General features: G+C 53.4%; 1 protein-coding gene across 1 annotated transcript in view; it reads left to right on the top strand.

Annotated features, from left to right (window-relative positions):
* The window catches only part of TOGARAM2 (TOG array regulator of axonemal microtubules 2), a 59,378-nt gene that overhangs the window by 11,152 nt on the left and 35,673 nt on the right, over positions 1-12,553 (top strand). The window contains exons 2-7 of the mRNA XM_070798944.1: positions 2,765-2,887; positions 3,713-3,826; positions 4,510-4,791; positions 5,445-5,656; positions 6,356-6,543; positions 12,261-12,307. Of these exons, the coding sequence (XP_070655045.1) occupies positions 2,860-2,887; positions 3,713-3,826; positions 4,510-4,791; positions 5,445-5,656; positions 6,356-6,543; positions 12,261-12,307 (871 nt within the window). The 5' untranslated portion in view covers positions 2,765-2,859. The remainder of the gene's footprint in view (positions 1-2,764; positions 2,888-3,712; positions 3,827-4,509; positions 4,792-5,444; positions 5,657-6,355; positions 6,544-12,260; positions 12,308-12,553) is intronic.

Raw genomic sequence — 12,553 nt, 5'->3', positions numbered from 1 at the left:
TCGTTCTAATCAGTTTCCAGGAGATTTTGATCTGCAGCTGAGACTGAGAACAAGGGCTATAGCCAAACACCACGTTTCCACATGTGATTCACACAGAAAGCCTACACCCTGGTTAGATACAGGTAGCAGGAGTCTGTGGTGTCCAAAGCCTGGACTCCAGCTTGTTTACTTTGATTCAGTCTGTCCCTCGAGGAACGTTCTTTCTGGGTTTTGCTGGAAGCAGCCATCTTGACAAATTCTTGAGTCTCTATTGCTCAGAGAGGTGAGAGGTGGGGTATTGGGACCCATGGAATAAATCTCCCTCCACTTCACTCTGGAGAAGGGCCATGTCTCTCAGCTATTCCAGGCTGCTTGTCACTACTGTGACAGGCAGTTGTCTTCTCCTCTGATTGTGAGGAAAATTCTCCTCAGAGAACCGAGTGGCTGGAGGCTGTAATCAGCAGGACCTCAGAGGCTGGGCTGGAACCTCTCTTTGGCCAGGGGTTGCTAGGAGCTGTTCTGCCTGCTGGGGTCTGGGTGGGGACATGGTGGGCCGGCTTCCAGACAGAAGGCAGGAGTTTTCAGTTCCTGGGTTAGGATTTGTTGCTCAGCAAAAAGAGTCTGGCATTGCCTCCTGCCCTGTCCCCAGATGGTATCTGAAGGGACCTACTCTGGGGCAGAAACTGGGGGATATGGAAGGTGTGGCCTTTGTCCTGATTTTATCATAGATTATCTCTGGTCATTCACCTCCCTACCTGTCAGGGTGGAAATGGGTCACTATGATATCAGCAGAGAATTTATAAAACTGAGTGAACTTGCAGAGTCTGCGGCGAGACCTTTATTACATGAGAAAAGAATGAAGTCAGGTCAAGGGCAGGAATGGACGACTGACCCCGGAGGGTTAAGGGAGGCTGGAAAGAGGCTTGGAGGGGTCAAGCGGTCAGCTTAGGACAATGAAATGGCTGGGAGTGTCTGAGGTTGGCTTGGTCAACAAATTGAGAATGAGGGCCAGGAACTTTGTGCAGAAGACCGGTGTGCCTGAGAGAAAACAAGGGAGTTAGTCTCTGCAGAGCCCCCTGCTGCATCCTTGAGTGATAAGAGGGGTTGCAAAGCTTGACTCAGCATGAGCTTCCAGGGCAGCTACCAGAGTAATGAGGAAAGTAGAAACTGGTGAGGAAAGGAAGTGTCAGACTCCCCCTTGATAAGCTCCACCTTCCCCAAGACCCTGAGGTGACCGTGTCAACGCCAAAGCCACCAGCAAAATTGGGTTCATGCGTTTCACTGACACTGTTCATAATGGACTGTCTACAGTCATGCAAACTGTCTACATGGACTGTCTACATAATGGACTGTCTATAGTCATGCAGTCTGGAGAGTCCCTTGGACTGCAAGTAGATCAAACCAGTCAATCCTAAAGGAAATCAGTCCTGAATATTCATTGGAAGGACTGATGCTAAGGCTGAAACTCCAATGCTTTGGCTACCTGATAAGAACTGACCCATTGGAAAAGACCCTGATGCTGGGAAAGATTGAAGGCAGGAGGAGAAGGGGATGACAGAGGATGAGATGGTTGGATGACATCATTGACTTGATAGACCTGAGTTTGAGCAAGCTCTGGGAGTTGGTGATGGACAGAGAAGCTTGGTGTGCTGCAGTTCATGGGGTTGCAAAGAGTCAGACATGACTGAGCGACTGAACTGAACTGAACAGTTATGCAACCTGGGGACTTGGAAACTTTAAAGTGTCCAAGAGAGTCCGAATGTTAAAAGTGCCCTCAGTCCATGCCAAGTGCCAAGTCGCTTCGATCACACTCAACTCTTTGCAACGCTATGGACCATAGCCCACCAGGCTCCTCTGTCCATGGGATTCTCCAAGCAAGAATACTGGACCGGGTTGCCATGCCCTCCTCCAGGGGATCTTCCTGACCCAGGGATCAAACCCATGTCTCTTTACATCTGTTGCACTGGCAGGTGAGTTCTTTACCACTAGCACCACCTGGGAAGCCAGTGGCAGATTTCTTTACTACAAGAATGCTTTAAGGGCTTCTCTGGTGGCTCAGCGGAGAAGGCAATGGCACCCCACTCCAGTACTCTTGCCTGGAAAATCCCGCGGACGGAGGAGTCTGTCCATGGGGTCTCGAAGAGTCGGACACGACTGAGCGACTTCACTTTCACTTTTCACTTTCACGTACTGGAGAAGGAAATGGCAACCCACTCCAGTGTTCTTGCCTGGAGAATCCCAGGGATGGGGAAGCCTGGTGGGCTGCCGTCTATGGGGTCACACAGAGTCAGACATGACTGAAGCGACTTAGCAGCAGTAGCAGCAGTTGGTGGCTCAGTGGTAAAGAAACAACCTGTCAATGCAGGAGACACAGTTTCAATCCCTGATCTAGGAAGATCCCACATGTCTAGCAGTGACTAAGTCCCTGTGCCACAATTATTGAGCCTGTGCTCCAGCGTCTACAACTATAAAGTCCAAGTGACACAACTACTGAAGCCCGAATGCCTAGAGCCTGTGCTGAGGCAAAAGAAGCCAAGGAATGAGAAGTCCGTGCACCACGACTAGATAATAGTCTCTGCTTGCCGCAACTAGAGAAAACCCCGCACAACAACAAAGACCCGGCATAGTCAAACATAAATAAAAAATTTAAAGCTCTTAAAAAAATAAAAAAGAGGAAAGAATGCTTTAACTCCTGTTGGGCTTCCCACAAAGTGGTTTAAAAAGAGTTTGTGATTTGTACTGATCCTCTCTGCCTCTCTCCATTGTATGTCCCTGGATGTTATAGGTTGGGGTCCTCTGGATGCTTGAGGATTGTGCTCACGGCCCAGAAACTAGCTGCTGCCTCTGGACAACCCCCCAGGTGCCTCTTCGACCCAGGGCATGGGCACCCGTGACGATGTACCCCCAGGTAAGGGGCCCCAAGGAAGGTTGTGGGGGTGGGGATCTTCCTTGAATACTCCCACGGGCTCTGCTTGGGAGATGTGGTCAGGCCGCCAAGCCTTTCCATCCGGGCCAGACTCTGTGGGCTCTCCCTGCTCAGCCTCCTGTGGGGGGCTCCCTATCTGGCTCCAGATTCCAGGGCTTTGCTTCCACTCTCTGAGCTGATGGGCTGACTGAGGGTAGTGTTCTGTAGTGGGAATATGAAGACGGGCCAAGGATGCAGGAGTGGGTCCATGGGAGGGCTGGGTGGCCCCGTTTTCCTCAGCTGACAGGGCAGGAGACAGTGTGGCCAACTGTATCAGCGTTCCAGGCCTGGTGCTGCCGCTGGGAGCCAGCTGTGTGAGCCTGTTTCCCCTGGAGGGTGAGGGAGTCAGAGGTCCTGCCTGGAGCGAACGGGTGCTTGTGAGGTGGAGCTGCTTCTCCTGGGAGGGGCCTCTGCAGGGGCCTGGAGACTCCTTGCTAGGAGTGTGGAGAACCGGGGACGCCTGAGCAGTTCAGGGAACAGGCCACTGTGCTCAGGGCCGAGGACCGGGAGCTCATGAAAGAGGCTGAGAAGGTGCAGTGTGGGGAGGGTTTGGAGCAAAGCTGGGAGAAGTCACGCGGAGCGGGCTGGAAAGGTGGGCTTTGGTGGGGAGCACGGTGCCCTGGCCGGCTGGGGTCGGGGTGGCAAGCCCCCACCTGAGGGCAAGGCTCTGATTTGGGGGATGGGCCACAGAGTGCCCGGGACCATCTGTCCCCTATCCCGGCCTTAGTGGACTCTAAGACACTGCTCTCCCTGCCTTTCTGTCCCCAGCCAAAGTTCCGGCTCCTGTGGCCGTGTACGGTGGCAGCGTTCCCCAGAGCAGTGCTGGGCCCCTTGCACTCCCAGGTGGAAGCAGTGACTCCAGCCTGGAGACTTTTGGAGAAGGTGAGATGGAGGGACGGGCCTGGTGACTCCATCACATCAAATGGCCTTCAAATGTCCCAGCAGCCTCTCTGGGGCCTTGGAACAGAGATGGGCCATTCCACCTGGCAGCCACACAGACAGGGTCAGTGACCACAGAGCAGAGCCTGGACCTCATCCTGGAGGGAGGAGATGGGTGTGTTTAGATGCCCAACTGTGTCCTCAAGCCATGGCAGGTATTAATTTTACCCAGGTCCCTGCTGGACATGTCCTTTGGTTTTAGGTGGGTCCTTGGGCTTCCCTGGTGGCTCAGATGGTAAAGTGTCTGCCTGCAATGTGGGAGACCTGTGTTCGATTCCTGGGTCGAGAAGATCCCCTGGAGAAGGAAATGGCAACCCACTCTAGTACTCTTGCCTGGAAAATTCCATGGACAGGGGAGCCTTGTAGGCTATAGTCCATGGGGTCGCAAAGAGTCGGGCATGACTGAACGACTTCACTTCACCTCACTTTTCAATTCTCTGCCTCAAAGGATGGAGGTGTATGGAGGGCTCCCGCAGGAACAGGGAATAAGTGGGGTTCTCCTAGGAATTGCAGGAAGGCCCCATGAACCCCAGGAAGGCAGCGCTGAGGTCCTGGGGCCTGGGTGGTGTTAGCACCCAGGGAAGTGGGGGGAGTGGGCTCCTCTAGCATAGCAGTTCTTGTCTCAGCCTCCCTCCAGCTAGCACCCAGCGCCCTCCTGGAGAAGCCATCACAGCTCTTGAGTGGACGTGGGGACCCTGGCAGCCTCAAACTGGATGCTCCCCTGAAGGGCTGGCAGGCCAGGAACGGCCACCCCAGGAACCTTGCAGCCTTGTCTCTGGGTCCCCACCCGCTGGTGCCGCTCCCTTCGCTGAAGTCAGAGGCCAACAGTGTGGCCCGGGACACCACCCAGATCAAGGACAAGCTCAAGAAAAGGAGACTCTCAGAGGGCTTGGCAGCATCTTCCCGTGGTGAGCCCTGGGCCCTGCCCAGACCCCAGCCCTAAGGTCAGGGACCCCAGGCCACTTGGACTGTGAGAGTCAGCAGGTGTGCAACTGGCAGCTGGGGTCAGAGGTGGTCGGGGGGCACCCTCTCTACAGCCCCTGCCTCCTCCGTGGAATGCCATCTCCCACTTAGGCCTCTGCAGCGGCTCCCAACTGGACTCCCCATTCCCACCCTCGCCTCCTTCTAGTCTTCACTGCAAAGCAATTCTTTTCGAACACAGATCTGACCACCTTCTTCCTCCCACTCCTGCCAACTATGCTAAAGCCACCCAGTGGCTTTCAAGTGGATACAAGGACTAGAACCCGCTGCTTTCTCTCCTAATTCAGTACTGATTTTGTTCCCCTTTCTACCCAACCTGCCTCTGAATTTTAATTATTTAATTAATTTATTCTGAATTTTAAATAGGTGACTTTGACTGACACTTACTACCAAATTTTACAGGAGTGGGAAAGGACACTCAGCACAGTCTAGGGGTGGGCTTGGGGCTGGGGGAACATCTGCCCCCTCCTCTCACCATGCCAGCCTCCCCAGGACACAAGGCCCTGTTGCCAAGCAACTGAATTAACTCCACTCCCCACACTCTGGGGACTCACTTACTCCCCATCCCTACCACATACAGCCTCTCTGGATCCCGGTGGAGGCCCCAAAGGAGTTCCCCTGAAGACTGCCATCCCCCGGGCCACCTCTCAGAGGCTGCTGAGGGTGTCCAGGCCGATGCCTCCCATTCAGAGCATCCCCACCACCCCAGAAGTCAGCATAGCCAAGGAGAAGGGCCTGGACCCGCCCATAAGCCGTCAGGGTCCCCAGGAGCTGAGACCTGGTGCCCAGGAGGTAAGGCAGTTGGACTGCTCTGAGTCTTGCCTCCCTGTCCTTCTGTTTTTCTTTCGATCCTTTACCAATCCCTGTTCCTGGGCCCTGAGCATCTCTGAAAGTATCTTCTCTGGTAGTTGCCCCAGAGGTACCGAGCTGGCTCCTTCTAAGCAGATGCTGTGTGATTATCTATCTTACATGTGATGGTTCTCAAGCCTTCTCTGATCTAAATGTTCCAGAATTTCCTATGGTTCTGACCCTCCTCACTTTTGGCAAGGGACTGTGGCAGAGGGGAAAGAATACTGGGTTAAGACTCAGGAGATTTAGGTTCTGGTTTCCACTCTGCCCCTCACTGGCTGTGTGACCATGGGCAAGTCACTTCCCTCTCTGGGCCTCAGTTTGCACTAAGAAAAGGGAATTGGACCTGATGTTTTTGAGGATCCCTTTCAGCTCTGATGTTCTAGGATTTTCTGAAATGAGAACAGAAAAACAACTAATAATAATGACTAAAGGGGTTGGAGGAGGAATGAGAGGACCCCTTTTTGTTTAAATGGTAAGGAAACAATGAGCTCAGAGGTCCCAGGTTGTGCTATTAAAAAGAGAAGCAGGATACTTACCAGCGCTGTGGATAGAAGGGACCACTCGCACGAGGCACCTGGGAGCTGAGCATCCAGAGTGGACTGTTTCGTGGACCAGACCCTCCCCTACCTCTGCTCCCAGGTACAGATTTCCCAACAGTACCTGCACTGCAATGATGAGAAGATGCACAAGTCCCTGGGAGGCATTGTGATCCCACCCATCCCAAAGGCCAATGTACCCACTGGGACCTCCCGCACACCTGGCTCCCTTCCCAGCCTCTTGCCTCTGGGCCAGGACATCCTCACGGGCCTGAGGCCCCCCACCACACGGTAAGCAGCCCTAAATCAAAACTACCTGTGGTCCTCTCTCCTCTACCCTCCAAGATCTGCTTGGACTCCCTATGACTGAGTCTCCACCCCAGGGCCGAGCTCTGGGAGCCAGATGTGTGGAGGGCAGGGTCCTCCACCATGAGCCTCTGACCTGGGGCAGTCACAGAGCTGGCCCTTGACTCCAGCAGGAGGGGTGCATAGGCTTAATTAACAATGTCTTGACCTCTGTTTTCTACCAATGTCCTGATACGTGTGGTTGCTGCCCTGATGGATAGAATATGAATATTTTTAAAGCACTATTGGATTCATGATAGCTCTTTGTGATGGTGCATTTTCTTAATGAATGGACGTTAAAAATGCAAGCATTATTGTGTCTATATATGGGGGTAGTCTACAAAAGTTTTGGACTAAAAAGGGAATCAAAAAACTGGGAATCAGTGAATAGGGAGAGTGAATAGAGAATCAGTGAATAGAGAGAGAGGGAGAGATTGAGACAGGGGGAAGTAGAGAGAGCGCTCTCTTTGGGGTCTGCTGTGCCCATTTCTCTCAAGGGTCTTCTGTCTCCCACATCGCCTCCCCTTCTGTCCCAATACATGTCCACATCTTACTGTACCCTGGTGAAGTGTGGGAGCCCATCTGTGGACCTGCTCCTGGATTTAAGCTCTCTGCTCGATTTTTCCACCGACCTCTTCCTCTACCGGCCTCCACCTCCTCACCATCGACACCGCCTCCTCGTTTCCTGCTCAGACATCCACCTCTTCCTCCCCTCTGAGAGTTCGTGGTGGCTTTCATGACTCTCTGGCCCCCGATAAGTGACCTTTCCACCCATCCCACTGCTCTTGAGTTGTTGATGTCCTTGAATTCTTTGCCTTCCTCACCTTCCTGACTTCCAGGCAGTTTCCTGTGTGCCCCCTCTTTCCTTATTTCTTAAGTGTATTCCAGAACTCTTCGCCTCCATCTCCTTGTTCTCCCCTGGGAGGCTTATCTGTGCAGGTGGCTTCCAAGGTCAAGTGGGATGGGAGACTTCCGCATCCCCTGGGCTTCCCTCCACCTGTTGAGCATTCCCAGGCCCTCAAGGCTGATGCAGATCCAGCGTTGGAGGCAAGGAGGGAAGGAGGGTATATCACCACCACAGCATCACGGATGGAGCTCTTTGTGTTTCCCCTAACTGTCTCCCCCATGACCCCCTAATTTCCACTGGGGTGCAGGAGTGCTCTTTGATCTTCCAATTTCAGCATCATTTTCAACTCTTGCCCCCTGTTCCTAACAGATTGCCACATCCCATGCGGGCTTTCTTAAACAACGAGAGACAGTACGGAGGCTACCACCCCTGCTTGCCCTGCCTTTGCTCTTGGTTTGTACTTGCTGGCTCCCCTTTGACCTCCCCCTGGAGCTCCTACCCCATCTCCTGTGGCCCTGAGCTCTTCATCCTGATCTTTTGTTTTCATCCACCCCCTCTCCCCAAATATACCCCTTCCATGCACCTCACTTCTATTGACTTCCTGGTGCCAGCAGCTTAAACAGGAGTCTCCTTGGCCAGACATTCAGGGTGTTCCAGTCCACCACTTCACACTTCCTCCTGTGCTGCTCTCTGGGAGCCTGAGTGGCAACCCTCTCCACCCCCATACCCCTGTGTCCAGCCCTGGACGGCACCTCCCTGCAGCCCCAACATGAGCCTCTTATCCTTGGCCTGCTGGTCAGTTCCTACATTTTTCAAGCCCCAGCTCCACGTCCACCCTCTCTGTCAGGTCTTCCCTGGCCTCCTCGGGATGTGGGGAAGGGCTCTGTTCACACAGCACCCAGCCTGTGTGCGGTCCAGCCACCTCCCACCTACTTATTTGCTCACCTTTTATTTCAACCTCATTTCTATTCTTGAACTTGCAGCACTATAAGGCAGGGACACTATCTGGACACTTCTGTGGCTCCCAAGGTGTCAAGCTCCCATGTGAACTGCCATGGATTAGTCACATGTGGATTAGGCAGATAACATCTGAAGTATCTGCCTATTTGCTGTCAGGTTGTGACATGGATTTCTCTCCATTGACTCCGTGAGGCTAGCTAATGGCTGGGAGGGAGACTCCATTACCATTTCATCCATCCTTCATCTGTCTGTCTGTCCATGTGTCCGTGCATCCATTGAGTCACTGTTAAGAACCACTCTGTGCCAGACACTGTGTCAGGCGCTATGAAAGCAAAGCCAAACAAGACATTCCCTGTGTTCTGGGACCTCATAAGGGAAATTTACCAGCAGACCATTGACTAAAAGTCCCAGTGAGGTAAACACTAAGGTAGAAGGCTGCCTCTCATTCTGAGGATCGCTGTGGAAAATTATTTCAATCAGGCCAGGAAGACTTCTCAGAGGAGGTGAGGCCAGTTGAGTTTTGAAGGCTGAGGCAGAGTCTGTGAGATGGAGAGAGGGAGAGTTGGGAAGGATGACTGACTGAGGCATTTAGGGCATGGCTAGTTTTCCAGCAGCACTGTATCTGTGTGTGACGGGGGGTGAGGTACGCAGGGCTGAAGGGCCCGTGTGCTAAACTGAGGAGCGTGAGCTTTACCCTGAAGCAGTGAGGTGCCACTGGGGGCTTTTTGGTGTGGAAGTGATGTCAGATCTGATTTAGGAAGGCCACTTTGGCCACGGCAGTGTGGCATGGGCTGTGCACACAGTCGGGGTTGCCTCAGGGATCCAGGGAGAAGCTGTGGGCACCTGAATGGGCAGAGGCTGTGGGGCCCTGGTCTACAGTGGTCAGTGTGCAGAGGGGCTTGGAAAGTGAAGAAGTGGGGGAGGGGATTGGTGACTGGATGTGGGATGAAACAGGTAGGGAGCTGAGGCCCATGCCAGAGTTACTGGATAAACAGCCAGACAGATGGTGGTGGCTTCAGCAGGACAGGGAATTAGGAGGAGAGGCAGGCTTTGGAGCCTTGGGGTGGCAGCTTGTGAGTGGGTTCAACTTGTGCTGCTGGGGACACTGGTAGATGCTCAGATGTCTGGCCAGGTGCATGGAGAAGACTGTCGATGCAGTAGAGCTTTGCTGTTCCCATCATTTTCGTGTGGCCTGGTGGGACCGCCTCAGGTCACGGTGGGGGTTCAGAAGAGGGAGAGGGGGCTAGAACGCTGTGTGGACAAAAGTGAAGGCTCTCTGGGTGTGGGTGACCTTGGCCTCTGTCCTTTCTGCTAATGGGTCTCTAGAGAAGGAAAGGCGGAGAAGGCAATGGCACCCCACTCCAGTACTCTTGCCTGGAAAATCCCATGGACAGAGGAGCCTGGTGGGCTGCAGTCCATGGGGTCATGAAGAGTCGGACACAACTGAGCGACTTCACTTTCACTTTTCACTTTCATGCATTGGAGAAGGCAGTGGAAACCCACTCCAGTGTTCTTGCCTGGAGAATCACAGGGATGGAGGAGACTGGTGAGCTGCCGTCTATGGGGTCACACAGAGTTGGACACGACTGACATGACTTAGCAGCAGCAGAGAAGGGAAGGAGAGGTTTGCCAAGGTCCATAGCTTGAAGGAGGCTGAGCCACGTGCTCTGAGGCCACGTCCTCTGCTCAGAGGGGAAGGGAAAACAGCCTCCAGCTCGAGGTCAAAGGGGCGAGGCTGTGGGCCAGGAGCCGGAGATGGCTGGGTCTGAGGGAGGAAGCAGTGCCATGATTACTGGTGCCCTGTACCCACTCTGTGCCTAGCCAGAACCACCAAAGGGACTTCCCAGCTCACCTCTGCCCAAGCCCTGTTAGCACAGCTGGGCAGTGGTGGGTTCCAATGGCAAAGACCTAGCGCCCTAGCTGGGCGCCCTGGGGTGTTTGCCTGTGTCTCCAAGCCACACAGGCCCTCCCTGGGGGTCCTGATCTAGGAGGCTGTGCCTGTCCCACAGAGCAACTCAGAGTCTTGGTTGGCCCAGGCTCTGGCCCTTCCTGTAGACCTCCGGTCCCCTGACCTCCACGGTCCCCTCAGTCAGATCAGATTAGTCCCTCAGTCGTGTCTGACTCTTTGCGACCCCATGAATCACAGCACGCCAGGCCTCCCTGTCCATCACCAACACCCGGAGTTCACTGAGACTCACGTCCATCGAGTCAGTGATGCCATCCAGCCATCTCATTCTCTGTTGTCCCCTTCTCCTCTTGCCCCCAACTCCTCCCAGCATCAGAATCTTTTCCAATGAGTCAACTCTTTGCATGAGGTCGCCAAAGTACTGGAGTTTCAGCTTTAGCATCATTCCTTCCAAAGAAATCCCAGGGCTGATCTCCTTCAGAATGGACTGGTTGGATCTCCTTGCTGTCCAAGGGACTCTCAAGAGTCTTCTCCAACACCACAGTTCAAAAGCATCAATTCTTCGGCACTCAGCCTTCTTGACAGTCCAAGTCTCACATCCATACATGACCACAGGAAAAACCATAGCCTTGACTAGACAAACCTTTGTTGGCAAAGTAATGTCTCTGCTTTTGAATATGCTATCTAGGTTGGTCATAACTTTCCTTCCAAGGAGTAAGCGTCTTTTAATTTCGTGGCTGCAGTCACCATCTGCAGTGATTTTGGAGCCCAAAAAAATAAAGTCTGACACTGTTTCCACTGTTTCCCCATCTATTTCCCATGAAGTGATGGGACCGGATGCCATGATCTTTGTTTTCTGAATGTTGAGCTTTAAGCCAACTTTTTCACTCTCCACTTTAGGGACCCTATATCTGGGCAGGCACTCAGGTGGGCTCTCCTACAGCCTGTCCTCCGGCCATTCCAGCCTAGGTCACCCTGCTGAGTGAACACTCTGAGGCCAGAGCACAGGATGTCGTGTCCCAGTTCTCGTGGCTTGTCACCCTGTCACCCCCCCCAGAGCCTTCTGCTGTCTATGCATTTCCCAGTGAGAAGAGAAAAGTCCATGTTAGATAATGTATATCTGGTCTTCCTGGGAATGTAAGGCCCATCCATGCATCACCACCTGTCTTAGTGATGCTGTATTCCCAGTGTCTACACAGTGCTTTGTACATGGTACATCTTCAATAGGGTATGGTAACCCACTCCGGTATTATTGCCTGGATAATCCCATAGACAGAGGAGCCTGGCAGGCTACAGTCCATGGGGCTGCAAAGAGCTGGGCCTGGCTGAAGCAGCAACATGCATGCACAAATGAGTAAACAGTACTGTTTACTTTAAAAACTGCAATTAAAACCAGTGCCAGGAATGCCTCATCTTCCCTTCCTGTGCTCAGTTTGAACTGAACGTCTCCTACAAAGCAGTGGTGATTTCCCATCAGCAGCAAAGGGGGTCACTCCCTCGACCCTGGAGGAGAGAAGGAGTGGGTCTCCCGAGTTGGGAGAGGATTGAAGTCAGTCTGTCCTGAGGTGGGAGGAGATTCACCCCCATCTCCTGCGCACACAGCAGGGGCAGGGCTTCCTGTTGGACTGAGTGGTTTACTCATGGAGGCTGGCTTCCTGGGGAAATCAATGGTCTATGCAGCAAGAAAACAGGGTTCTGAGTTTTGTCTGGACCAAGCCTGCTGGTCAGCCTGCTCTCAAGTCCAGAAGGAGCTGCATCTCCTGCTGCCATGAACACCTGGCCAAGAGCCTCTTTACAGAGGCACCCACGGCCCCCTCTGTCTCATCCCCCTCTCAGCTGTCACCCCATCCTGGAGCTAGCCTGGGAGCTAGCTCTTGCTTGCTAGCTAGCGCAGCAGGAGCTCTTGCTTGCCATCTCTCATGGTGCTTTTTTCTCCCCCATTCTTTTAAGATTGGTCTGGGAGCATGGGCCTCGGGAGAAGACCCCCAGATCTCTGGGTATGTACTCGTCTTGCACCCTTCCATTTGTTATTTGACTCTCTGGTTCCTGGGTTGGATCATGGGATTGGAATTAGGGCTAGAGGAGATCTGGGTGCTCTTAGACTCATTGCCTTCATTTCATGGAAGGGGAAGCAGAAGTCGCCCTGGTCCCAGGGAGGGTGGCCCCTGCTCTGTGGTACCCTCCACCAGCATAGGTTGCTTCATGATCACCCAGCTGAGAGAGACGGTGCTGTCCCATCTGAT

The sequence above is a fragment of the Bos indicus genome, chromosome 11, assembly GCF_029378745.1.
Source record: "Bos indicus isolate NIAB-ARS_2022 breed Sahiwal x Tharparkar chromosome 11, NIAB-ARS_B.indTharparkar_mat_pri_1.0, whole genome shotgun sequence".
NCBI lineage: Eukaryota > Metazoa > Chordata > Mammalia > Artiodactyla > Bovidae > Bos > Bos indicus.
The sequence above is the reverse complement of the archived record's forward strand: the minus strand, read 5'-3'. Positions and strand labels throughout refer to the sequence as shown.